The sequence below is a fragment of the Stegastes partitus genome, unplaced genomic scaffold, assembly GCF_000690725.1.
Source record: "Stegastes partitus isolate 25-593 unplaced genomic scaffold, Stegastes_partitus-1.0.2 Scaffold2121, whole genome shotgun sequence".
Taxonomy (NCBI): Eukaryota; Metazoa; Chordata; class Actinopteri; family Pomacentridae; genus Stegastes; species Stegastes partitus.
In genome coordinates, this window is record NW_007579852.1 from 86,530 (window position 1) to 114,273 (window position 27,744).

Consider the following 27,744-nt stretch of genomic DNA (forward strand, 5'->3'; position numbering starts at 1 on the left):
ATCACTGAGCCGGACAGAATTTTATTTTTATTTTTTTACAGAATGTGTTTTGATCAAACGATTTATTTTTGATAAATATTTAATGGAGGCACGTACAATATAGCAATTCAGATAAAATATCACGATTTAGGCTTAGAGTTGGTCGAGTTTCCCCAATTCACACATAACTATTTGAAGGACTGCCAGAACGTTACAAATCTGACGATTCTTTCTGTGTCTCTTGCTCTGAAGATTGGTGTCAGTTGGCAATTTTCTTGAAGACAACATGCCTTTCAAACCCGCCGACCAGTTTTGGGGTTCTGGGGGTTAAACCTTCCTGTCACGTTGGCCAATACTTGCACATTTCTGCTTTACAAATTTTTTTTGCAGAAGCTACTCCTGAGGCTGAGCCCAAACCAACAAAACATAAATCTACTGTGTGGGCTTTATGTGCCTGACATATAGAGAGCTCTGCTGCTGTCCAAAGACTATCATCAGGTACCTCGACTGTTGCACTGGCTGACACGCTCCTTCATCGCCATGACTCACACATCCTGCAGTTTATTTGGATTCTGACCCACCTGAGTCTGGAAACACTCACTACGGCACCAAATCTGGATCAATCCACTGCTGTAAATAGTCCAATGCATCATTTCCTCCTGTTTGAGTACGTCTGATGAATCTACAGTGAGCAGCTGTTTGAGGAATTTACGGATTTCAAGATTAGGAATAAATGTTCTCTGTGCTACGGGCAGGACTAAGATTAATAAAATATAGGATACTGCTGCCCTTATCCTTTAACAGGATACTTCAGCATGTTGGGAAACACACTTACTGGCTTCCTCATATCTGCCCGTTGAGCTGCTTCTGCCACTGAGGCTTCCAGAGAAATCTATCAGGAAGTAATTTGCTTGAGCTGATTTGATTAACTGTCTGTAGATGAATGGTTGATGGTTACACAGAGACAGGCAGGCTCAGTGCTGCACATTAGGGTTTCTGTTAGACGCACAGCGAATACAAATAACGACAAAGAAAAAAAGACATTGTTTTCTCAGGAAAAAAAAAAGAAGTGTGAAATGCATTTACTGGGCAGCACCCAAACAAAGAACTTGAACATGTCTGTTCAGATTCACCAACAGGTTTGAAAGGTATGTTATCTTGTTTTGTTAAACTGCCACAATGACACCATTTATCAGAGCCAGAAACTGTGAAACCGAAGAGAATTGTTTGATTTTCAACTTTCATTATTCTTTGGTCTAATCATCTGTGACGAGCCGTTCTGTCAGAAAATGAACCAAATTCTGCCCTAAGATTGTGATATTTCCTCAAGATCATTTCATTCGTTTTTTTTTTTTTGTTTTAATTTAAAAATTCACCAAAGACAAACTGTTTGCACCAAATTCTGTCAAAAATAGAAAATTCTTCAGTCCTCTGCGCAAACATGAAGCCATTAGTGGCTCAACGGCAAACAACAGTCCCGTGATAATATTCAGGGACTTTTAAACTGAACTGGGCTGAACTGCAGGCAGTGTTTACGGAGAGCAGACACGAGACAAATACAGTCATGACTCAATATTCCAATCCATCCATTATCTATACACCGCTTAATCCTCATGAGGGTCATGGGGGGCTGGAGTCTATCCCAGCTGACTCAGGGTGAAGGCAGGTTCACCTGGACAGGTCACCAGTCTATCACAGGGCTACACTTAGAGACAGACAACCAAGCACACTCACATTCACACCTACGGACAATTTAGAATCACCCACAACAGTATGTTTAAAACAGTTCAAAACATTAAAAATGTAATCCTAACAGAACCAAACCACGTGTGCTGGTTTTGACAGGTGTGGTTCAGCTGTAGATGTTCTAACTCTGGACCGACCTGTTGAGCAGGTGATGGGTGATGGGTTTGTTAATAGCGACTCCCCCTTCGTCCTTCAGGATCTCCTCCAGAGCTCGGAGGCAGTTCACCATCACCACGGGGTCCGGGTCCCTCAGCAGGCTGTACAGCTCGTTCACCACCGCGGCATCTGGAAGAATCGTGAACGGGAGGTTTGTGTGATTGTACATGCAATCTACATACAAAATGGATTCCAGCACATTAACAGTAAGTGAACTTTTGGTAGAGGTGGATGTAAAAATGATTTGATTCTTCAGTTGGGGCTCCCATTATACAACATAACGGCTAGAAAAGCAGTTCTTTATTTAAAAATGTGTACAATCCAGCCCCCTAACTGCTGCTGCTTCAGAATGAGCAGGAGTTTATTTACTTTCTAGAGCTACTCCTGTCGACTTCAACATGTCTCAGTCATGAGCAAAGCTGACCAAAGGTTCTGCTGCTGGCTGTAAGAGTGAACAAAAAAGCCTTCATGCACTCCCAGCATCTGAGGAAATGAAGACCCAGTGGATTACTGCTATTGTTGATGTTGCTAACGCTAGCATTAGCATATGCCACAGGTCAGAGCTCTACAGAAACTGTAAAACTGAGGGACATTCAGAGATGGCGGAAGCGTTATTTTGAAACCAATAAACAAGGACTGGGCGTGTTACTGCGGTTTCAGGTCACCTGAGGCCTGCACTACGAGGCGAGATCAACATACCCAGGATATTTTTCAGAGATCCGGCTTGACCAGCCCTAACAATCGCACTCAGGATAACCGGTCCTACGACGGTGGTTATCAGTTGATCATTGGTTATCAATTGAATTTCCCTTCTGGGATAAATAAAGTATTTTTCATTTCATTTCATCAGCTTGGTAAATCAACCCAGGGCTGTCTGATCTGAGTGTGTGCACATGAAACGGGCGGAGTTATCGTCCTCTGACCAATCACGACTATGGACAAGTCTGGCTGCAGAGCGGCTCACTTTACCGCCGAGGAGCAGAACATAACCTTTACAAGCGTGATTAGGTTCATTTTGTCAACTCTGATTATAGGTATACGGTCTCTTTTTTTTTTTTTTTAATCAGACAATAGTATTTTAAGTAGGAGCTGTTTTTACCTTGACATGTTTCGACTGTTGCTTCAGTCTTCCTAAGAAAGGCAGGAGGCGTGGCCTGTCGGGCAAATCTGACAAACTGCCAGGTGGCTCACACCTGCAGGAAACCACCAGCTGATAAAGACATGTCACCACAGACGTCAGTGCCATTTCTGAGGAAGACTGAAGTGCCAGTCAAAACATGTCAAGGTAAAAACAGCTCCTACTTAAAAATATTCATTGTCTGATTAAAAAAAAAAAAAAAAGAAACCGTATACCTATAATTTTTACAAAATATGAAGAATATTAAAACATCATAGGAGCAAAAAGCAGCACCGTTGCAGCGGCCAAAGCCAAGAAGGAATGCTGGCAGAAAACTGTGTGAATGCATCAGTTCATTAGTTTATAATAATATAATAAAATATGATCACTGTTCCATCATGAAGGCACGTATCAGACTATAAGCACATCTGAGGATTCCTTTTAACTCATTTGCTGCCTAACATACTTGTGGCATATATGACATTTTTTTTACTTTACTAAAGGACGTGGGAACAAATTAGAGCAAACAGAAACATAATTCAAAGCAGTGTAGATTATTAACATATCCTACAAATACAAGCTTTAATGCTGAAATCAGTTTACTATTGTGGGCTGATGTTGGTATGGAAATAAAATATGAAATAGCTTTGACATTGTCTGTAGCCAACAGGGGAAAAATGAATGAAGGAAGACAGGAGCTCGTAGAGATCCTCGTTAAGGTGTGCTAAGCCTTCACACTCCTCAGGGATCCCTCACAATCCGCACTCCGATGTGTAGCGGGTCTTCTATAAATGTTGATGCCATTTTGTTGGGAACTGCTTCGTTTTCTACTCCTGAAGTTTTATGGGAGAGAACCGATTTTCAGTGGGCGGTGTTTTTATACCAGGGATCTCAATCTCGCCAGTTACCTCAGTAAGCTACCTCCCTAAACCCTAAATCCTGCTTCGTAGTACAGGCCCCTGTTGTGCTTCAGTTCAGCCTAAACTCAGTGTTTATATGTTTGTGTCTCTGCTGCTCTCTGTGCTCACACATCCTGCATTTTATTACAGTCAAATTCTCAATTAGGTTGTTTCTGTTTACCTTTTTGTTGTTGTTGTTTCAGCTATATAATGACTCCATTTACCAGCAGTCACTTTAGAGACATTTCTAGGCTGCACGTTGACAATTTGTCGATCTTTCAATATAAAATGATCGATCAGAGAGAAAGCTGATATCAATATAAAGCCCTGGTTTTTACACACATGCTGTCGATCACAGACACAGAGGGTCTTCTTCTTAGGGGGGCAAGAACAGCAGCAGCTTAGCTACACTTAAAGCCACAGACACTGAAACAGACTGTTTAGAACAGAACTAAAACCAGGATTATACAGTCATGGTGAAAGGAACCATTATTGTGGTGTTTTGAGAAGAAAATTGAAAGGAAATATTCTAGGGATATGTGAGATTTTTGCTGAAAAAGGGCCCAATACAGAGATGTTTAAGTGCAACAACACCTCAATCTCCACAAACGCCTTCAATCATTCTGGCTTGTTTCTTTTTTTGTGTGTGTGTTTTTTTAATTCCTGTTTACTGCCTCTTTTCCTTGTGCACCTTACAAGCAGGTGAAGTTGTGTTAGAAACCCTGAAACTGGATGACAAGGACAGACAGAAAGAATGACGATGGGACGCTACCTATTTCAGAGCTGGGTTGGAGATGGTGTAGTTTCGCCCAGCCGAGGACTGCCACTCGTCGCACACAAGCTGCTCTGTCTCTTAATCCTGCTGTTAAAGGCTGCTCAACATACTCAACCAAGCTGGGCAACCTGGAACACACAGACACACGGTCAAAAACCAGTCACGGGCTGATTTGACTGCTCACGCTGTGCTCCAGGTGTGCAGTCAAAAACCAGTCACGGGCTGATTTGAATGCTCACGCTACGCTCCAGGTGTGCGGCAGCTCACCTGAGGTTGGTCATGTTCCTCAGAGCCAGGCTGCGGACCATCGGGTTCGGATCCTGGCAGTCTTTCCTCAGCGTGTTGATGACCAGCAGGGACAGCTCAGGGTTTAAAGTGGCGTAGGAGCACAGGAACACATACACCAGCTTCTTCTGGACCACATCCACTGTGGCGCAGGCTTTTACCATCTCACTGAACAGGCCCGACATGTCCACACCTTGTGACATGGCCCTGAGACGACGAGAGAGAAAAAGTAAAAAGTGGGGGAAAGAGTGAAGAGAGAGGCAGTTTGAGGTGAACAAAACATAGGAAGTGGCCTGTCTCAGTATTCAGCTTTCAGACGATGAAGACCAGACTTTGTTCAACTGTGTGGGTCTCTTTTGATATTCAGATTAAAGGGACAATGGTATGAAAAGGGAGAGCCCTGGCCTGGTGCAGAAGGAACACAGAGGAGGCTTTCCAAGGAAGGGACAGTTAGACTTTGAATAACTGTACCAAAAGCTACATAACTGAGAAATAAACTGGTACAAAGCCTAGTCCTCTAAGGGAAAAGCAATGACTTGATATTGACACTGGAAACATATTTGATGGAAAAGTGAAGGATTCTCTCCAGAGCTAAAGAAAATAGTTGAAATCAGAAGGTGACATCTTGATTTCACAAAACTGTCATGACCCTGACACTTGCTTACAAAACCACAACGAGAACAGCTCACTCCTACCTGAACTCTCTCATTCAGATCTACACTTCCTCCTGCTCACTACGCTCGACCAACAAAAGCCTCCTGATACAACCATCACAACAGGGCCGAGGTCGATAGCTAGACTATATGTGAAGATTCTCAGTCATCCAGGTCATGGTTATTCTCGTGGATTAATCGTAGCAATGTGGTTTCATCTTCCTGGGGAGAGATCTTAGGACTGAATTGTATCTCCCCAGGAAGATGAAAACACAGCCACAAAAGACCCTAACAAACCCCCTTGTGGCAGGGGGAGCACTAATGATCCACATAACGAGAGAGAGGAGCAATAAACCCCCAGTCGAAACCGAAACTCAGGTGTTAATGACTCCTTTAGGACATAAGTATCTGGAACTCCCAACTAGTCAGTCAGATGTGATGAAGCCTCTTGGATGAGAGGTGGAACGTCTTCAAGGAACTCAAGCAAATCCAGTTGCTATGAATAATCTACCAGAATAGCTGGACTCTTCTCCTCTGTGGTTCCCCGGTGGTGGAACGAGTTCGATCTGCTGACTCCATCTCAGTCTTTAAGAAAAAACTAAAGACCAGCTCTTCACTGAACACCTTTGCACTTGACAGACTGAAAACAAACAATCAAAAAAATTTAAAAAAAAATAAAAAAAATCCTATGACCTCCCACACAGCCTGCTGTTGGCATCAACGCCCTATCACACTTGAACTTCCTCTCTGGCACTTATCCAGATTGTGTTCTCCTGACTAGATCCTTGCTTGTGTTGTATCTGCTCTGATGTACGTCGCTTTGGATAAAAGCGTCTGCTGAATGGAATTGTAGAATTGTTGTCGACCCCCCGGTCTGTATCCGCGCCTGGCTTCCCAGAACCCGCCCCCCATAGCAAAAAACAAGATATCTTCAAACAGGAAGCAGTTTAACTGGAAAAATGTTTGGCATTTCAACACTGACATCTTTGGCAAAACAAGGAAAAGTTGAAGCAGGAAATGTTTCCTTTAGAGCTCTTAGAAATTACTTTCTTCTAAAACTGCAGGTTAGCTGTAAGCCAACACAACAAGTGTTTTGTAATTTGATATAGTTTAGAACTGCAGTGAGGACACTCCTGTGGAATATCAAGTAAATGTCAAACGATTGAAAACTGTATCACCTGACAGGAACTGCACTACGGTGCTAACCACTGCACCACCTTGCAACCCTGATATATTTTGTTTTTTTTTAATTAATCCACCAATTCTTTTCCACGTGAAGCCATGATGCAGACATACAGATAGATACAGCCCATGGGGGTATTCACACTGAGCTCCACACAGCTGAATGTTCAGTACAGTCTTTTTGTTTTGGATTGTTTATAAGAGCAAATACTCTGTTCAAACTATGCAGGTATTGAGAGGTGATGCAGGTTTGCATGATTGGGACATTTAGGTAACATTGCAGATTGTTTTGTGCTTTATCTGTGATCATAGAGGACTTTTTTGTTTTAGGCCATATGACCTCAAATTAACTTGGCGAGGTGTGCAGTGGGCTGTTGGAGGAGCCCCAGCAGCCTGATAGATGGATGCGGATGAGGCGCAGTGGCTGATGGGAGTGCGGAGGGAGGCCGGCTGGCTACCTGATGACTTTGAGGATGGTGTTCCTGTAGCGCAGCTGGTCGGACTGAACGTTGGGGTTGGACAGAGCTCTCCTCAGCTCCCTCACCGTCTCCTCACCACCCAGATAAGGCATGTTGGCGGCACACACGGGATCACTGGCGGGCAGAAGAACCGAACACAACGCTGGTTTTCGGTCTCAAAATTAACCGTTAGCTTGTTTTTAAATACAGGTGACAGGAGCCGGCAAACCAAACCGAAAGCGTCACTTACTGCATCACATCACCGACACATGAATTCGTTTAAACATTACCTTCAAACACAGGCTTTCCCTTGTAATAACACACCATAGATGACTGGGTTGTTTACACTGAGCTCACTTCCGCATTTCCTCTTCTGCGCTCAGCTTGCGCAGTTTGATCCTGCGCCACCCTCTGCTGGCCGGAGGGGGAATTACACCCTGCAGACAGTTTCTCTAATCACCTCAACAAAAAAGTTTTATTTGGGACCTGAAAGCAGCGCAGATGTGCCCCTTTGGAAAGCAGAAAATATGGTTCGTTTTTTCCAGAAACCCGTTAAAGCAAAAGGCCTCAGCAGTGGTGGACAACAGGGAATATAGAAACTTATTCAGATCCAATTTAAGTGACCTGCACTTTCAGTCTTGCTATTTTATGTTACTTCATAAACATATATTCAGCAGGAAATATTGCACTTTTGGAGACCATTACATGGATCACGTAGAGGCTAAAATGTGTCACTTTGTCTCTTTAAGAATATATCATAACATAGCAGTTGAGTGTGGTGGAAACTCTGACTCAAGCTGGAAAAAGATCTGAGTTATTTGTCTCTGCAGAGAAAAGTCACTGAATTTCTTACTACGCACATGCGTTTTTATAACATTGGCAAATTCATGAATTCTTATTACTTCCCATATTTAGGGTCAGATAACGTGGCAGCAGGTTAAATAGGTCTGATGGATGGATTATATATCCTCTGGAACATCTGGAATGGTTTGCTTTGCCTGGTCACTACAGGATCTAACAGTAAGAGGTATCAGCAGATACTAAATATTAAATCGTTCTTAGCCTGCTGCTACCGCAACCTGACATTGTCCAGTTCCTCCTGGTGGATCCTAAGATGTTCCCAGGCGAGTTGAGATATGTGATCCCTACAGCAAATCCAGATGCGAGGAGACCGCAGGATAGACTGTAAACTTGTTAGAGGTAACACAGTATATCTCATCTGGCCTGGGAACACCTTGAGATCCACCAGTGAGGAACTGGACAATGTCAGGTTGAGGTAGATATTGAGTACCTGCTCATACCTGATACAATTTTACAAGATAATACATCCATCCATCCATCATCTATACACCGCTTAATCCTCACTAGGGTCATGGGGGGCTGGAGTCTATCCCAGCTGACTCAGGGTGAAGGCAGGTTCACCTGGACAGGTCACCAGTCTATCACAGGGCTACACTTAAAGACAGACAACCAAGCACACTCACATTCACACCTACGGACAATTTAGAATCACCAATTAACCTCAACATGTTTTTGGACTGTGGGAAGAAGCCGGAGAACCCGGAGAGAACCCACGCTGCACGAGGAGAACATGGAGACTCCACGCAGAAAGATCCCGGATGTCCTCACCGGGATGTGAACCAGTGACTTTCTAGCTGCGAGGCAACGATGCAGCCCCAAGATAATACAGAGTTCAAATATTGCAGATTAGCTGTAGAACCGGGTTGTGCGACCAGGTGGAGCCTCTTAATACTGTAGTGACCAGAGGAGGCAGTTCTGTGTTGACAAGCAGAAAGCACTGTTGAAGTTCAGCTAGTGAAGGGGCACCATGTCAAAGTCTTCTGTGACATTTAATGACCACCGCCCAGTGAACTTTGATTATTTCACACTGGGCTCACCAGGGACATAGTTCCTGCATCTTAATTGTCATAGAAAAAACTATTACTTATGCAATGTGCCTATTGCTTAAAGTAGCAAAACTAGCAAAAGGCAGATGTTTAGTGTCTTGCAGTGATGCGAAAATGTGTTTAAAATCAAAAATGTCGGACATTTATTATCCTGTTACTCTGGTTATCAAGCAGCAAACATTTATGTAGATTTTAAAGTCCATGTTGAAGATAAAAGCTATTTTACTACAACATTAATTCTTCCATTTAGTTCCAGCTGCAAGAGTCCATTTTCATCAATGACATACTGATATATCTTATGGAAGCACTTGCTCTAATGTCATTTGTTGCACATGTGCTTTTCCTGCAGTGAGAAACGTTCGCCCAGATGACAACAGAAGTGGTCAGATTCCCACTGTACTAACGTAACACCCACACACTATTTAAGTCTGAGTTCATGAAGGTTTTATTGATTGTGAAAAGCAATAAATCTACAAACACATACAGCTTTAGGCCCCCGACGCTCCAAGTCCGACCCCCTGATCCAAAAGGCGTGCATCCGCCCTGCCTCGCCCCTGGTTGGGGTTTAAAAGGCAGAGCTTCATTAAAACAGGAAGAGTGGGCGGGACTTGGTGCTGGACGGCCAATCAGCTGACACAGGTGACATTCTGAGCTCCGCCCAGCTGGAACCAAAAGAAGCTGCTCAAGCCTTCCTCCGGGCTGGTGGGCGGAGCCAGGTGCCAGGGCCCATGAACCAGTTCTTTTCCACGCTATACATTCACCAACTAAAACACATGTAACATCCATCCATCCAAAATGAAAGTAAAAAAAAAGCAAATCACCCAAAATCAAATGATAAAATACTCAAACATACTCATTTGCTGAATTTGGAGAGAATGATTTAGAAAGTTTGTTCTTTAACATTAATCGCCAATTTTTTTTTTTCCTGAACTTACATTCTGATGAAACACATGAAGCCAGTCGTCTGTATGGATTATAAGGAATGCAGATCTAAACAAAATGGGAACGGGTGAGACGTGCTAACCTGAATTTAAAGTGTGAAAGTTGATGGCTACGTCTTGTTTCATTAGCTTCTTCCAATCACGGATACGCTGCCCACTCCCTCTAATGCTGGACCAGACGACTGGGATTTTTGGTCCGTGTGCTCTCAGCATTTTTACGGAAAAGTGGGATCACATGGACAGCGAATCAAACGCACACAACACACTCGCGCAAACACACATTCATACACACAGTGTCAGAGGGGCGGCAGTGTCTATGACAAGTTGGGGTTTGGATCAGGGCTGGTGGAGCTGTTGTCCTGATTTGCCGCCTGGCTTCCTCGCGGTGGGACCTCGATGATGCGGGGCTTGTCGATGATGCGAGCGCGCCGGTCGCCTTTCTCTACGATGCCAATTATCCACGCTCCGCCCGAAGCCCCCTGGCCTCCTGCTCCAGAGCTCTGGCTCTTCATCTCCGAGCAAAACTTCGCCGCCTGCTCTCTGGGCAGACACACCAGCAGGCCGCCTGGAGGGAAGACAGACGGGGAAGGATGGGAGGTCAAGCTTTACTGCATGTTTGCATACTGTGTCCATTCAAAGATATACAGACAGCTGTTGTGTGTTCATGTAAGTGATAAAACCATGATGACATACATGACGAGACTTCATCAGCAGCCATAAGAAAACTGTTTGCTGCACATCAAACTCTAAGTGTGCCTCATCAACAGCCTAGCATATGTATTTATAACCAAGTGTGCTACTTTTTATTGCTTTCTCCAAAGTTCTCTGGTATCTAGATGTTGAAAATGATCAATTAATATAATCATCTGCATTTCATCTTGACAAATATATCCCTACAACTCTATTTATGTTCCTACCAGATGTCTCTGCCGACGTGCCCTGGACCAGGTTGAACACGTTTCCACATGCTTTGCTGATGGCAGTCATCTTGGCTATGATTGGTAGGTTGTGGATAACAAAGGCCACCTCGTTTCGCTGCTGTGCTGCCAGGTTGTTGGCGTGTCCCAACAACCCGAAACCTGTAACGTCTGTGGCAGCGTGGGCCTGGAACTTGTGCATGAGGCCGGCCGCTGAAACGACAATGTGAATGGGTGAGAACGGACCAACCGTAGCGTCCACAAGAAGCTGCAGAACGCTTCGACTGGACCAAAAGCAGGAAAAAAGTAAATCAAGGACAATTCATGGTTGGTTGATTTGGTGGTGAGGCTGAGAACAACATCAGTAGAACCACGTAGAGGCAGCTAATAGAGAAGCTCAGCTGTAACTCAAACGCTGAATACATTTCATTGACTGTAGAGTGTTGAATGAAGGGAGTGTACCTACCTGTGCGGTTTAGCGTTGCCATAGAGAACATGGCTTCCTGATAGGCCTCTTTAACTTCCTCTTTGGTGACAACTAGCTTGATCTTGTTCCACCTTTCAGGCTGGTGAGACACACATATAAAAACAGTGACAAAACTATTTAACATCAAGGTATGTTGAAGTGTGAAGGCCTCGTTTATAAAGTAGCCGACTAACAGAATAAAACACAAATAAAGTTGGATAACAATAAAATAGTAGACGGATATTAAAAGTAAGTAAAATAAAAACATGAGTGCATTTAAGATTGAAAAAAAATGAACTAAAACAAACACAGCTTGAAGGTAAACGGGGTGAAATTAAAAACCTGAACTGCCAGACGGTGAAACATGAGTTAAGCTTTACTTTTGCGAGTTATTTTATGTTGCAGTGACTTTCCAAGTTCAGCAAAAACAGCAAATACGTGCAAATGCAAAATGTTTTACCTGCAAAAATATGTTACTGTATGTAGTATGTTTTTGGTATTTCAAAATATTTTAACAATTATTTATTTGATTTTTTTTAAAAATGTATATTTCTCAATGCAGACTGACAGATTTCTTGCACACATCCTGCTGTAGCTTACTCACAGAATTAACCTTTACCAAAGTTATTCACCCAGTAATGACTAGTCACAGTCACATGGTCGTGGTTGTTGCAGCCTGGCCGTTGCACAAAGACTGTGCTAAGTTTTTCAGCTGGAGCAGTTCTGAATGTGGACAAACTAAAACCTTTTAGAGCCTCCATCAGCTTCTGGAAGTCGTGGCTTCTCTTTCCTTTTCTGCAACACTTGGTGGCCGCAGCAGCTGCAAGTCCAACATTTTCCAGGACAGTTTGAGAGACGTTCGGGTTTCCTAATTCAGACGTCTGACCTGGACGTCTGCTACAGTGACGCTGTGGGATCTTCTGGTGTGGTTTTGTGGTTGGGTTTACGCATCGGAACAGTGACCTCTAATCATCATCCAGCACACTATTATTAAGATCTATGTTATTAACTTACAATTCTTAGAAAAAATCATTCAAAAATGCCTTCGCTTATCATCCTTTAATTACCCGATGATTGCCTAATTGAAAAAAATGAATGAATTACAGCATAGTCCTGCTTATGACGTGAGCTATGTGTTTGAGGGTGAACAGTGGAGGAGCATATCAACATAATGACAATGCAAATAATGTCCATGTGGCCAGAGCTGAGTGTCTGACCTGATCAAGCCACTGGTGAGCATTTACAGCCACCTGAGTCCCCAGAGGTTTAGTCAGAACCAGCACGTCGCCTGGTACAGCTCCGTCGGGCCTGGAAATGTAAAGACAATTTCAGTAGGATGCACCTTTTAGTGAAAACTGTAGTCTTAAAACTCTTATCTATGAGATGGACCAAATTACACATGAACATATGCTTTCAGGAGGAACAAGAGAAGAGTCCTCTAGCCATGGTTGTGCTGTTTCCATAGCAGGTGTAGGACTTTATGTTGCAATGAAAAAATGAGGAAAGAACTCCCAGAAATGGCTTCAGAGGGTTAAACAGGAGCAGGCTGTAACTCCTTCTACGCATCCCCATGCTGGCTGACATTAACAAGGTCAAGTACATTTTGTTAGGGGCTCGTGAAATGCATTGTGGGAAACAAAAACAACAACAAAAAAAAGCTCTATGTAAAGGTCATGCATAAAGACGAGTGGGTGCACAAAAAAAAGATGTTTCTAAATATTATAGAAGGAAAACAACGCAGAGAAGCAGCATCAGTTTGAACCGACTCACATGATGAACTCATTGGGCTGACAGACGACTGACGCTACACCTCCTACGATGATCCAGGGGTTGATCACCGTCTGGCCGCCGGTCACAGAAGTCCCTCCTTCCTCTGCCGCATCACGAAACCCTCGGATCATCAGGGGCATCACCTTCTCACGGTCCTGAGTCACACGTGCACATACGGATGATTAAGGATCACACAACCTTGACACAGTGGTGGTATTTCACAACCAAAAAAGGCAAGAAAACGGGTAAAGGAGGGACAGAAATTGAGACATTAACCCACTACTGTCAATGTCAGGTCTTGTTCAGTGACTATATCCAGCCCCAAATGCAGTTACTGTTTAGTTTCTGTTACATTTCTGGCATCCACTCACAACAAAGCACTCTCAGAACTAACCTTGTCGTTCATCTTCTGACTGACGCTCAGCAGCATCAGCATGTTGTCACACTCGGTGATGCCCATGGCGTAGAGATCACTGAGGACGTTAGCACACGCTATCCTGCCCTGAGAAGAACAACAGAACCAGAACCAGGCATGTGACTTCAACAGTTATAGCAATGCTGTCTTGAAATGAACACAGTATTTTTTTTTATTTCACAAGCAAACATAAAAAGATAATAACTGTTTGTATTTAACAGTCCACTCACTTAGCCAGCAGTGAGAGGGCAGGATAATAAAAAGTTTAAATCAGATGACTTGTTATTCCTCAGTGTAAAATTCGCAATGTCTTGTAAAGCTGGAAAGTTTTCTAATGGTACAAAAAAGTAAACATCTTCATATCTTAAGAGCTTTTATTTTACACATAACCAAAAAAAACACAGTAAAAGTGGATTTTTTTTTGTTGTGCATGCACCAACAAACAGTCTGACTTTTCCACTAACATACACAAGGTGAAGAAGTAAGAAACATATGAAACAGAAACAAGATTACAAGATGAAGATTCACAAGCTCTCATTGTGGGTCGATGAGTACATCACTACAAATATTTGTACTTTTTTTTTTTTTTTTTATAGCCTCACTTCCTGGATAGTTCTCCAACACTTAACAGCAGGATAAACACATATCTGACTCACCATCATGTAAGGATCCTCCACCAGAGGGTAAAAGAAATCTGTGGTCTGGACAAGTGACAGCCCTCCATGCCTCAGAGGAATCACACAGCAGTCCATCCCAACACCTGGAAACACACCACAGTGGTGTCAGTGAGTGCAGCTTTTATGTTCATAGTTCATGCAATAAGCACACAATGGGACTTTGTCATAACATTTGTTGATCTGTTGTTAGAAATGAGCAGTCATATCTTTTGGCAGCTTAAGCTTGTCTGTACGTACCAAGACATCGTGACTTTATGTGATGTAATTGCAAAAGATTGTCGGTCAGAATGAAAAGAGAAGCAAAATCCAAACATTTGTAGAAGAACATCCTGGTATTTTTGGCATAATACATTTGACATACTATGAATTGGAACAGTGGTACCAACGATAAAACACCATCCAGGACTGATGTCATCCACCACCTGTTCACTCTGCTGCCCCCTGGGTGCTGCTAAACATCTATTAGGATCTGCACCTCCAGACTCGTGAACAGTTTTTACCCATGTGCCATTAATGAACTGAACTCTCACTAGAAATGATGTAATATCACACAAAATTGCAATAATGTCATCAGCTTATTTATGCTGCTACCAGTTTATTTATTCCATGTGAGTAGTTGGGTTATTTGGTCATTTTATCGTGCACTTTTATTCTTTTGTACTACAGAGAAGAGTTGCTCTAAAACTTCGCTGTACACCTGCGCAAAAGCAATAAGGGCATTTTTATTCTATGATGTGAACCCCGTAAAGCAAAAATAAATCCGTCAGTCTCTAGTTGTGGTCACACTGCCATCAATAATAAAAGTAATCCACCTGTATTCAGTCAATCCGATGCTGGGAGTGCACGAAGACTCTGTGTTCACTCTTGCAGCAGAACATTTTATGAGTTTTAGACATTTTAGAGGTGGCAGAAGCAGCTGTAGACAGTAAATAAATGTGGTGGAGTGAGATGCAGCAGCTAATTCTGAATGAGTCACCTGGAAGCAGGATTAGACAAAGTTTAAACTAGATGATTTTTGGTTGTTTAGCTCCTATTTACATGTGAAATACAATTCTGACTGGTTCACAGCTTTTATTGTACACAATAAAATGGATTATATGAGACCTCAAAGTGTTAGTATTGCTGCTGGTTTTGTAGTAGTAGTAGTAGTGAGTACTACATGGCTGTTCAATGGGACTGCTGTACTAACCATGTGTGGTCTGTGGTCACTTTGTGTAACTACGTACGCAGCTTTCCTCATACGCAGGGTTGCTAAACGGGAACAAAGTGCTTTTATTGGGGGGTTGCGAGACTCCTTCATTAAAAAAAAATGTTTGACTAAGAGCCTGAACTTTGCACCCGCGTAAGACATTTCTGCTGAATCACACCTGACGTTTGGTAATTTGACAGCTCGCGGAACTTGTGTCGGGTTTCTTCAAACAGTTTTGGCTAGCTGTTATCCGTTTAAATCATTGGCGATGTAGCTAAGTGGTAATTTACGACAGCGAGTAGGTTATATGTGTACAAATTCCACAGCCAACTGCTATTAAAACCAAGCTGATTTTACACGCCATTAGCTTTTCATCTGTCAAACTAGCTGCCATGAGTTACCACAAGCTAGCCAGGTTAGCAACAGTTGCGCTAGCTGACAGACGTTAAACCGCCGGGGTTTGGGACTTGTCGGGAACGCGGAGGCTAGCTCTGCTAACTTCAATTCGTTCCTTACCGAGTCTCGGGCCAGGCAACTGTTGGCCGAATTCCGAAGCTTGGTCCGCGGCCTTCCCCGTCCCGTCGGCCCGGTCCGACTCCAGTCCCGCCAGGAGTTTGAGCAGAGCCTCCTGCGGGACCTTGCAGCCTCATCCCTTCAGGTCCGAGAAGGATGTGAGACGGAACCCGCGCTCCAGGCCGTGCTCCTCGGGTTTAAAAGGCTTGTATCCCGGGGGAAAGCACCCCTCAGTGCCCACAACCTCCACCGAGGGAGGCGGGGAAGTTGAGCCCGACATGCCCGCCCGGTGACCGCGTACACACAATGCCAGGCGCGGTGCTTACACCGGTAAATAAAGACACGGAGATGAATGGAGCGTGTCTGGAGAGCGCTGCGTGAAACAGGAGACCAGCGTAAAGTTAGCCAAAATAAAGCCAACACAATTTCCTGGAGGAACTTTCAATTTAAAAATATAATTTGCATTTGTGCGGGCCTAAACACGACTTACAGATTCCAATCATTACATTTTTAGCATAATCTTGATATTTGACTTGCTTTAGCGCCATGATTTAAATTATGACAAGTATCAGAGATGTGGGGCAGACGCTTTATTTTGAAGGCGATGATGATTTTCCGGATCCTCTTTGTTCGGCTGTACAACTTGACGCAGCACAGGACGGTTAGAGCGGCACCATCTTCTTCCGCTGTCAGGTGGATTTTTTTCCATGTATGATCGATCTATCTATCTGTAGCGGGATTAAAACTCAAGGAAAATAAGAACATTTTGCTATATACACTGTCACTGCATTATTTGTTTTTAATATTGCAGGACAACTTTAAAGAAAAAAAAAATCCCCCTGAATGGACGCAAATGGTTTCTCCCAGGTTGTACTACGCTCGCTGTATGAAACACACGAGGGCTAATGAATAACTGGTTTATTTCGTAAATCTCCGACAGTTTGAAGCAATATTCTTTGCAACGAATGATATGTAATTACAGACAACAGTCACACAAACTGTGAAGGAACCTCAATGTGCTTACATTCAGATAGATAAATAGCTAAGGTGGCACAGGTAAGGGGTAAGACCGAATAAAGGGCCACAAAAGGGAGGCGTGGTGGGTTCAGGGTCAAGTCTAGCATCAGAGATAAAGCAGTCAAACGTGTACACAGGCACAGAACACAGAGAATGGCTACTTTTTTTCAACAAGAGTAAATCCATCTCTAATACATAATAATAATAATACATGTTTTGAGGTAATGCAGACAGCTACATTTACAACCAAAACATATTTGAATATTATTTAAAGCTCACTAGATTATTCACATGTGTGTTCTCCTTTGTCGAGGGGAAAAGAAATCCTCTGAATTGTCTCTTCTTTTTGACATGGCGTCACCCTAGGTCCAATGATTGCTGATGTGTCGATGGATGAGATGATGCAGTCAAAGTGTACACATTGCACTCCCCAGTGTGTAGCTGCTTGAAAAACGGGACTGAGGCAGGAGATCAGGGATCATGTTTAAATACTGATTGACATGAGTGTGCCATCTCATAGGCAAGGCACAGGGAAAGAAAATTAAAAGGTGCTGGGAGGAAAAAAAAAAAAGGATGATGAGAAAACAGTGGAAAAGCTGTAGCAGAAACTGAATCCTTGGAGCATTTGTGGGGAAATTTCATGCTGGTTACTGTCATCTGATTGCCTTGAAATGACGTGTGTGTATTCCAACATATTTGATTTCTAAAACGGTAACATCCACGCTATGTGTTCAGGTTCGTGTATGTGTGTTTGCATGGCAGAGAGAGATTAAAGTGCAAACACCAGACATGTAGTTTTCCAGGCAATGCCCAAAACTGGGAGCAGACACACTAAATGTAAATATACTATATACAGTATATCTGTGGTGTCACGGTGCACTGAACTAGGCTCATGTTACTGTATACAGTCCATGACATGAATCTGCAGCGTGTCCATATCTGGAGCCAGGTACTGGCACTTAGGACAACATAAATCTGGCAGCTCCTCCGCTCCGACAGCTCCTTGATCACCAACTGGTACCAGACCCTGATTGCGGAATGAGGGGGCAGGAGGCACCGTGTTGAAGGCTGCACCAGAGAACACACCTGAGGCGAAAAGAGGAAGAAGGCATCTCAGAACAACTTCTTACCAGACAAAACTCTTGAGAAATGATTTGTGCAGTTATATTTCTTTCGAGCAAAACGCCATCTGCAATAGCGCACTACCAAAATGTGCAATTACACATTATTCTGGTGGTAGATCAGAAATAATAATGTGTACCCCATGTTAAATATGTCATCTTCTTATGAACCCTGTCAATGGATGTATCTGTTGTTAGTTTCTATTTATTTTTAATGTATTTTCATTTGTTAAAGATCTCCTCCCAAAATGTGCACTTTGTTTGTGCTCATAAAACAACAGAGAACACAGAGGCAAAGCTTTGACTCCGTCCTGTCTGTTCTGTGGGCCACTTATTCCTTACCCTGAACATTTAAAGCAGACATCTGTACATTTCTGGTCTTCAAAACTAATGAAACAGAAAGGAACTTAATGTGTAGTGTCAGGGGGAGGAGGGAAGTTGTTGTTGCACATTGTCACACAAATACAGGTGATGGATTTTGGCTTCAGATTTTTCCACATTAAAAACTAACTGCACATTTAATAAGCCTTGTGTGTGTTTAGTCAGCAGAGATGCTCACCCACGGAACTCTGCAAAACCAGAACCCAACTTTCATCTCTACTGGTGGGTTTGTTTTACCCTTGTATCGTAGCATATCTATTACACTTCTCTGAACGCACGGCGCATCATCTCGATGCACCTGAACACATCATCAGTGACGTTTTATGAGGAGTTCCGGGTCTTTTAGCATCATATACCCAGGCGACCCAGCGAAGGGTTGATCAAAAACCCCAGTTATAAACACCCAGTTGTAGGGAGGAGATTCACCTGTATCACGGCATCTCTAGTTCTCACTGACATCTGCTTTTAATACATTTCTTGGGTCTCTAGAGCTTTCAATTTCATCTACCTGCCTCCACCTGCTCACAAGGATTTTCATTACAGTTATTTTTGCTATTTTTTGTCTTCTTAGAGACAAAATGATGGATCCGTATATCAAGAAAAAAAAAATCAGCAGATTTATTGATAATGAAAATACTTAAGTTTCAGCGACATGTGACTGAACTGTCTTTGTTTTTCAGCAGTGACAGGTGCGCTATCAGTTTTCCCAGAGCAGACTATTCATTTATTAATATATTAATGCATTTGCCTTTGTTTCAGACATTAAAGATTTAAAGATAACTAGTGTAACCTCACATCGAAGGGTATGTTGTTTTAATGCGTAGGTTTTTGATCGCTTGCATTGGCTGAGATGTACCTTGAGGAGGGGGAATGTGCGGCGGCCGTGCAGGAAAGTCTTCCAGGTGTCTCCGCTGCATTTGATCGATACATGCCCTGAAACAGAGGTGAACATCGACAACTTTCATGTTTAATCGCACCTTAACAAATGTCAAAGGCAAATATCTACATGTGGTAATGTGCAGAGGACAAATGCTGATCCTGCTGACTTTGGATATAAAGTCCTGGCAACAGTCCTGCCTTTGATGACGTCTGCAGTAAAGCTAAAGTCGCCTAAAGATGCTGATCCAACATTTGATTAGCAATTGAGATTGAGGGAGAGAAATTCAGCGCACAAGGACGAAGTCACCCTGGATGAGAAATTACATTAACTTCATTTTTTAAATTTTTTTTTGTACCGTGATGTGGCTTCTTGCTTGAGCCTCTCGATCTTAGTCATGGCCTCGTTCAGCTTATCCTGCAGCTCCTCCTTCTTCTGGTTCAGCTTCTCTCTCGCTTCTCGCTCCGCCAGGAAGTCTGCCTTGTAGATCTCAGCCTGAGCAAAGGCAGCGACAGAGAGGAAGATTTGACTTTCCAGCAGCCATCTAGCTTTACCTCAGTATCTCTGTATTTTTTTAAAGCATGTGAAACTGTGGCTTATGCAGTAGATGTTCAGACGTGTGATGTACATTGTTGTATTTAAACAACACTGAGTTTTCCCTGTGGATTGTGTAGCCGGATGGAACAACAAACACCTTGGATCTGTGACAACACATCACACCATTCAGTTGTTTTCTCGTGTAACTTAACCCACAGTCCTTCTTTTGTTACCCGTTCTCCGTCTGTGTCTGGGACAAGTTCCTGGATCTAATTGTCATCAAATATTGATTTTATCAACACCTTAAAGCTGTAGCTATGGAACAACTGACGGCTGACAGGTAACGCCGTATACTTATTCTGTTACCCGACAACCCAAACGGAGAAATGTGTGAAGCAAAACAACTACATTGTGAATTTGATTGTGTTACAGCACAGAACAGGTGATGACAGAGAGGACGAGGACAAAAAAAAACAAGGCTGTCACTCTGGATGTTGGCAGAATTAGATGAGATGTGTTTAACTTTCTGTAATCACACACTGTAATCCTCCAACAAGTCTCCAGCCACTGATAACTGCAGATGCACTCAACAGGTAACTGGACCTGAGGCTTCAGGCGACAACTTTGAAGAAGCCAAACAGACTAGACATTAAATTTTGCAAATGTGTCGAAGGGAAATTTTACATCTTAACTCTTAAAAAACTGCACACGACCTTCCTTTGCTCTAAAAACAGCTTCAGTTCTTGGTCACAGTTTCCACAAACTGTTGTAAACCTTCCTCTGACATTCGGCTCCACAATGACAGGATTCATCATTACTGCAGATTTAATCGCTGCTCATTCTCTCGTTCTACCACATCCCAAATTTGTTCTTCTGGATTCAGATTGGCTGCCTCGTGAGGCCACTGTCATGTTCATGAAACTAGTCTGACACGAATCTTGCTTTGTGACACGGTGCACTATGGAATTAATCAAACCAACGAGCCAAGACAACATTCCTCCCACTGTCACAGCAGCAGACTTGAGGTTGGGTTCATGAACTCATAGCTAATGTCCAAATCTGACTCACCACCTGCAACCTCAGCAGAAATTCATATCTTGTCCAATTCTGGTCAACGTCACCCTTAAATTGCTGTTTTCTTTGAACCCAGTGTGATTCATCTGCTTTAAAGCGGAACATGTTTCGAGTTCAAGCTGCTTTCCTGCTCAGCACCGAGTGGTCGTCTGAGGTACTGCTTTTTTGCACAGTTCTGAGGAAACTCTAAAGACTGCTGTGGTGCAAAATCCAGGAGACCCACAGCTTCAGAAATACTCAAACCAGCCTGTCTGCCACAAACAGTGATGCTACACTCAGAGAGATCGCATTTGGCCTCATTTCGCCGAAGCTCCTGACCTCGATCTGCAGGATTTGATGCCGCCTGAATAAGCAGGTGTTCCCAGTTAAGTGCCACCTGAGTGGGATTACAGCGTCACATAATGAGGAATCCGAGGCATCAGAAAAATAATAACAGGGAACAGTACCACAAAAGCATAAATGTCCATATTTCCTACAGCGCCAGGTTGATTGTGTCAGATCTGTTCAGTCAGGCCGCTAAACAGATATTAGTAAAATACAGTTTTGCTGCTTTCTAACGAAAATGAGGGAGCAGAAGTAGTAATTCGGTCATTTTTATGGTGTTTTGTTGAGCTTGTTATAAATATATGTTAGCCCCTTTCTTTGCTGTTCGTTGCTGTCACTCTCCATTGCCTCCATTAAATAAAAAAGCGTAAAAATGTCCAAAACAATCGGCTAAAATTTAACAACTACATGGTGTAGTCTCACTCAATGACCTTGAAATCCTAAGAAGCAATTCTGTGTCAACTTTGTAGAAGAAAGGTTGAGCTAGTGGGCTTACATACTGGGACTTTCAGGTTTTTTTGCAGACAACAGATGGTATCAGTTAGAACGAGGAGGGTAGGTGTATTTGTCCTGAACTGTTTAGTGCACAATGTTCGGTTTGGTATGAAGGAATGTATTCCAGCAAGACAAAGAGGCTAAAAAAAAAAAAATCCCCCTTTTTATTTGAATTATTAAATATTTATGGCTTCCATTGTGCTGAAAACTAACTGAACTGCAAGAAGCAAGAAGAACAAAATCATTATTGAACAGAAGAAGTCAGGAGCCCAATATCACCCCATATCAAACGGTGATATGAAGTAAACAGTGCTGCACATGTAACTAGTTTTTTCCACAACAAGCACAATAGTACCTGAGCAGTGAGGACCGGAACAGTCTCCAGAGAGCCTTTCTGTTGTTCCACCTCCTCCTTCAGTTTATCAATCAGGTCCTGCTTCAAGGCCAGAGCTCGCTCTGCCTCCTCCAGTCGGCTGCACAGATCTCCTCCCTAGAAGACGAGCGCGAACGCACACATAGAACAATTTTAGCACACAAAACCAAATGGCAAAAAAACAATGAGAGTAAAACAAAATGTTACTGTGTATGTACCTCACTCTTCAGTTTGGAATCGTAGTCTCTGAAGAGGCATGTGTAGGCATGCTGCAGCTGTGTCAGTTTTTTCCTAAGACAAAGAAAAGTGAAGCAGAATTCTAACACAATGGGCTGGTAACATATCAGAAATGATGCAAGTGAGTAAAACAGTTAACACAATGTTAATACCAAAATAAACTATTCAACGACAGAGTTACCACTGCTTTTTACTGTATGGGAGAGAAGAGGGGAGTCTCTCTGGAGCAGATAAATCTTTCTAAACATCATTAGGTCAAACATGCAGAAATCTCAGAATGTGTTGGACCCACTTCTCCTCTGTGACCACATGTCTCTCTGTCTTCAGGGCCTGCTCCAGGCTCTGGGTCTGCAGCAGCAGCTTGTCCATGGCCACATGATGCTGCTTCCTCTGCTGCTCCTGCTCTCGCTCTGCCGCCTGCAGGGCCTTTACTTTACTGCACAGTCTGCACACAGAGCACACAGAAACACCTCAGCACACCTACAGGCCAACACGGCTAAGGCTGTATGTAAAACTCTGCGGTGATGTGACAACTTACTTTTCTTCCAACATTTTGCGCTCCAGCTCGCTCTTGTCCAAGCAGCTCTGCCTCTCTTTCAGTTCTCCCAACAGGGAGGTCGCCTGAGCTTTCAGGGCCTCGGCGTCCTTGGCCAGCTGCAAAAACACACAGAGCTTCAAGGCATCTGACTGGCTGTGAATACAAGTCTTTAAATATTCGAGTAATAATCGCGGCTGCTCAGATTTCACACCTGAGCACAGTCCTTGTCCTTCTGTTTGAGCAGAGCTTCAGTTCTGTCTCGCTGAGCTGAACTCTTCTGCAGGTAGTCGAGTTTCTCCTCCAGCTCCCGATACCTACACAAAAACGGATTTGTAACTGCCAGCTAAGCCCAGTCATTTTAAAAAAGTACAGCAACTCTTGTTTTATTTTATTTTTAATACATTGAAATTATTTAATTTATCAGACACTGCAAAACCAGAAAGAACTGTCGATTTTCCTTGAACTTCTCTGTGATGTGCCGCTCCGTCAGAAGACTTAACCAAGTCTAAGCTTATCATGAATATTCATCAATGTCACGTCATTCTTTAGGTCTCATCTAAAAGGTTTGTTCTAATCAGATTCTGTAGAAATTAATGCGTGGCTGAAGATGGTTTTGTGGAACACTTTTGTGTCTTGTTGCTGCTCATAAACGATCAACGTGATGGAAAGTTCCTTCACATCAGTTTCAGACCGGTAGCTAGAAGAATAGAACGCCTGAATGTTGTTGAGTAAGATCCCATAAAACACTAATAATATTAAGAATATTAATGTAGAACAGCTTAATAAATAAAGGCATAAAAGAGAAACTCTGGAGTGAGACGAGCAACAAAAAAAACCCTGCATTATTTGATTCTTTTCAAACACGATGCAGTGCCTTTGGGATGAAGCCAAAGTGCTACCACTTGCTTAATACAGCGTCGACTATATTAAGCAAGTAAATAGTAAAGTTGTGAAAAATAATTGCATTTGTAATCTGAATAAACACAAATATATGCTTCTATAAGTTATTCTGCGCTACAACTAAGTATAAATAATTTCTTTCAAAATGACGGTGAAAGTTGCCAAAACAAAACTTTCAATTCATGGAAAATCCTTCAATGAATCAAAGACGTGTTATGATATTTACGACACAACATAAAACAAAATTCACGCTGGATGGAAGATAATCTGTCTTGGTTACAGTCAAACAGAAGATCCCATGAAACGCAAGCCCCTTTCAGACATGCACGTTTTTCTGTTAATCTGACAGCATCTCGATGTGCTGGCTTCACGTCTGAAGTTGTGACGGCAATCTGGTCGGTCAGACTAATAAGATTTCACTTTTGTTACTGCACAAGTCCTCACGAACAGCAGCCACATTAATGAATAATGCACCGGTACTGGTCTAGAAACATCACAAAAAGCAAAAGACAAGAGTTTGCACACCTCTCTCATTCACTTTGCTCCAAAATTTCACACCTGTTCTCATAAAAATAAAACTTTACAGCAAAGGACACAACGGCTCAGATGCAACATTAATAAATGTACTGTCCAGTTCTGAAGCTCAGTGTGTTGCTCCCAGCTGTTTGTAGGAGTCTTTCTTCTGAGTTTATTAAATATCTGCAGCGTCAGACAGCAGCAAGATCCAAATGAGCATCTCCAGACAGACACACTCATGCTCATGGAACAACAGCAGTAACTTCAGTAACAATTAGTTTTGATGATCAATGATCCCTGACATGGAGGCGGGATCAATAGGAGTATATAATCTACAGTTAAATCATTTCTACAGAGCAGCTGTCTTTAAGTACATTTTTTTTTACATTTTACTGGTCATAAAGTTATAATATGATCACGCATGGATGGAAATTTCCTTGTTTACAAAAATCACAAATAACCGTGGCTGTTGATATTTGGACAGTTTGATAAGCTGCAATAAAGCTGCTCTATTATTATATTATATACAGTGCATTCTTGTTCTTACAAAGTGCAGTTTTATTTTATTCTTTTCCTTCGATGGTGCAATTTCAATTTAACATATTTCTAGTGCATTTTTTTGTAACGACTTTTTGCTTTTTTGTCGTATGCTGCTAACCCAAAGAGCTGCTAAACTAGATTTTGTTGTTGTTTAACAATGACAATAAAGATCTATTCGACTTTAGATGAACTTTTCTGTTGATTACTGCGCCTTGTGGATCACTTGTTGTACTGTCCAATCTGCTGTGAGAAACATTAAAAGTGACCTATGCCTGAATGACAGAATGCCGTCACGTCCACGGATCGATGAAGCAGCTTCGTAACACATCAAATGTCTGAAAAGGGCTCCACAGGAAACAAGATGAGTTAAAAAAATAAGAAACAGGCAGGTAGAGCTGCTGCCAGTTACACAGTGATGGAGAGAGGAGTGTAAAAAGCCGACATGCACACAGTGAGAAAGAAAAGCCACACAGAGCTGTGGGCTCACCTGCCCTGTGTGGCCTGAAGCTGCTCTGTGAGTTTAGCCAGGCTAGAGCTGGAAGAGGGAACAGAAAGAGAGGCCGGAGGAGGAGGAGGAGGAGGAGGAGGAGGAAGACATCTCAAACGTCAGGCAGAAATCAAAAAGTGCACATTAGAGTCCTTATGCCACAGAGGAGAATCATCTGCAGATATACTGTACAGTTAAAATGAATGACTCAGACGTTTAGTAGAAGGTCAGTTTAGTGCTGTTAGTTTAAGACAATGCACTGACGCTTGCATGAAAGTGAAAATGCACCGTACCAGTCAGAGGAGTGCTGCGCCTCAGAGCGATGTGGAACAACCTCCTCAGGAGCGCCGCTTGCCTGAAAAACATTCAGGCACAAATGAGGAAAGGGTTCTTGTTTCATATCATAACACCACTACCATCATTCACGAGCAGGAAAAATAACACCAGGTGGAGCTCGGTGGTTTGGTCCATTAACTATTAGTTATGAATGTCCTGCTCATAGCTACTGTTTACAGACAAACTAGTGTATTTGCAGACAGGAGCTGTAATAAACATCTTCCATAAACATGCCCAGTTTCTCCGTTATACTGAAAATGCCAGAAAAATGTACTATTTTGCTGAAAAAGCTAAGCTAAGGCTATCACTAAGAGGTTAACTGTCAGGGTTGTAGCTAAAGCTATTTGGACAACCTGTAGCATACAGTAACGCCTTTTCAGCAGAGACACAACCTGCAAAAACTGAACAAGAAACACAGTCCATCGCCACAAACAGGACATTGGCTGCTTTCACAGGAGCCGAGGCTACGCTAACGGCTGGCGGCTCAGTTAGGAGGCAGTCAGAGATTACCCTGAGTGTCCAACACTTTATACTGCTTAAAGACCTAAACCTTAGTGGGCAAGAAAAGTGAAATTCCCTGATATCACCACTGGTAAAAGATAACATTTAATGGGCTCCAAACTTGGGTTGTTTGTCTTTCCTTGATGACCAATAATTGGCATCTACCCTGAAAATCCCAAATCGGTCAAATCTTATTGTTTAGATCCCAAAAATCCCAAACAAATCCATGGCACTCTCTTTTTTTTCTAAGAACTTTAAAGCCTTTAGTATCCTTACATGGTCACGTTTAGCATTACAATTAAGCTATATAAACGAGTCAAACAGATCTCAAAGTGGTCCTTTTCTAGGGATGTTCCACGAATAGAAATCTTAAACTTTGACATGATGTTATGATCTACAAAGGGTGTAAACATATTAAAAACTACAGTAGAAGTCATGGATGTTGAATTAAAGACAAGCATAATATACAATAGTAATGGTCACAGCAAGGAAACCATTCCTCCAATATGTCAAAGCTGCAAAATTTTAGAATACAAGAAATACAGAATAAGGAGTCTTGCAGAGACCGGGTGTCACATTAGGTTTCCAGGTTAGCAGAGGGAGTTTCCTAGCAGTTATCAGTGCTCATGGCAGGTGTGTAAAGCAATAAGATTATCTTCAAGCTGTGGTGAACAAGGCTCTGATAAGGATGATGCTGTGTTTGGTTGTATTTTTTTGTTTTGGCCTTAGTGACACCTCAGCAGATTGTCTCCAGCGTTACCTGTGCCTGGGCCAGTTTGGCTCGGAGCTGGTCGATACAGCGACGCATTCGCTCTCTATCCACCTCTCCTTCATCCCTCTCCCGCTCCAGCTCTTCGTTCTTCCTCCTCAGCTCTCTCATCCCTTCTTCCATCTTCTCTTTGTGGCTCTTTAGCAGCTGCAGGAACTCGTTTGCACCTTCCACAGGCTGCAGAGAAAAGGAGCACAAAGCAGAAACAGCAAGGTTGTGAGAGTTTTGCATCAGGAGACGCAGAGGGATTCTGAAATCAAGTGTTAGGTATGAACTCTCTGAACCCAAAAAGTCGTCAGCAGCTTTAAAAGCCCTGTTTTCTTTGTTGTTGTTTTTTTTAAATCACTAAAACTACTTAATTTATCAGAAGAATCCAACAATCACTAAACTAACTATGAACAACCTTTGGCTTTGTCTGGAAAAAAACCCAAATCTAAGCATAAAATGTGAAACGTCATGCTTCAGTTAAAAAAATAAACAAATAAAAAATTACAGTTTTAACTGACTGGACTCGAAAAATGTGAGATTCTGCAGTGACCTGGTGCAACGGTGAAGCTGTTAGTGACTCAGCTGTGACTGACAGACAAGAAACTTGTCGGCTGAAGTGCAGGCTGTGTTTACACAAAGCAGACAGGAGGCAAGGATGGGAACAAACAGCTTATTTCATCAAAATAAC

General features: G+C 42.6%; 3 protein-coding genes across 3 annotated transcripts in view; all 3 read right to left on the reverse strand.

Moving 5' to 3' along the window:
• The window catches only part of ap4b1 (adaptor related protein complex 4 subunit beta 1), a 29,155-nt gene extending 21,572 nt beyond the window's left edge, over positions 1-7,583 (reverse strand). Inside the window, exons 1-4 of the mRNA XM_008304039.1 lie at positions 7,251-7,583; positions 4,940-5,164; positions 4,670-4,800; positions 1,859-2,010 (exon numbers count right to left, since the gene is read on the reverse strand). Coding sequence (XP_008302261.1) covers positions 1,859-2,010; positions 4,670-4,800; positions 4,940-5,164; positions 7,251-7,363 — 621 coding nt within the window. The 5' untranslated portion in view covers positions 7,364-7,583. The remainder of the gene's footprint in view (positions 1-1,858; positions 2,011-4,669; positions 4,801-4,939; positions 5,165-7,250) is intronic.
• A 1,995-nt stretch (positions 7,584-9,578) lies between these two features.
• On the reverse strand, positions 9,579-16,407 carry LOC103374019 (selenide, water dikinase 2-like). Its single transcript, XM_008304035.1, has 8 exons — positions 16,049-16,407; positions 14,323-14,426; positions 13,646-13,753; positions 13,252-13,406; positions 12,699-12,789; positions 11,482-11,581; positions 11,016-11,228; positions 9,579-10,663 (listed from the first exon to the last, which is right to left on the reverse strand). The coding sequence occupies exons 2-8, from the start codon at positions 14,416-14,418 to the stop codon at positions 10,413-10,415; spliced, it is 1,014 nt and encodes a 337-aa protein (XP_008302257.1). The 5' UTR covers positions 14,419-14,426; positions 16,049-16,407; the 3' UTR covers positions 9,579-10,412.
• Positions 16,408-16,948: 541 nt separating this feature from the next.
• On the reverse strand, positions 16,949-27,734 carry ikbkg (inhibitor of nuclear factor kappa B kinase regulatory subunit gamma). Its single transcript, XM_008304036.1, has 10 exons — positions 27,060-27,734; positions 25,756-25,817; positions 23,231-23,333; positions 23,020-23,135; positions 22,774-22,926; positions 22,463-22,535; positions 22,227-22,361; positions 19,800-19,936; positions 19,421-19,497; positions 16,949-18,148 (listed from the first exon to the last, which is right to left on the reverse strand). The coding sequence occupies exons 1-10, from the start codon at positions 27,297-27,299 to the stop codon at positions 17,958-17,960; spliced, it is 1,287 nt and encodes a 428-aa protein (XP_008302258.1). The 5' UTR covers positions 27,300-27,734; the 3' UTR covers positions 16,949-17,957.
• Positions 27,735-27,744: the final 10 nt, after the last annotated feature.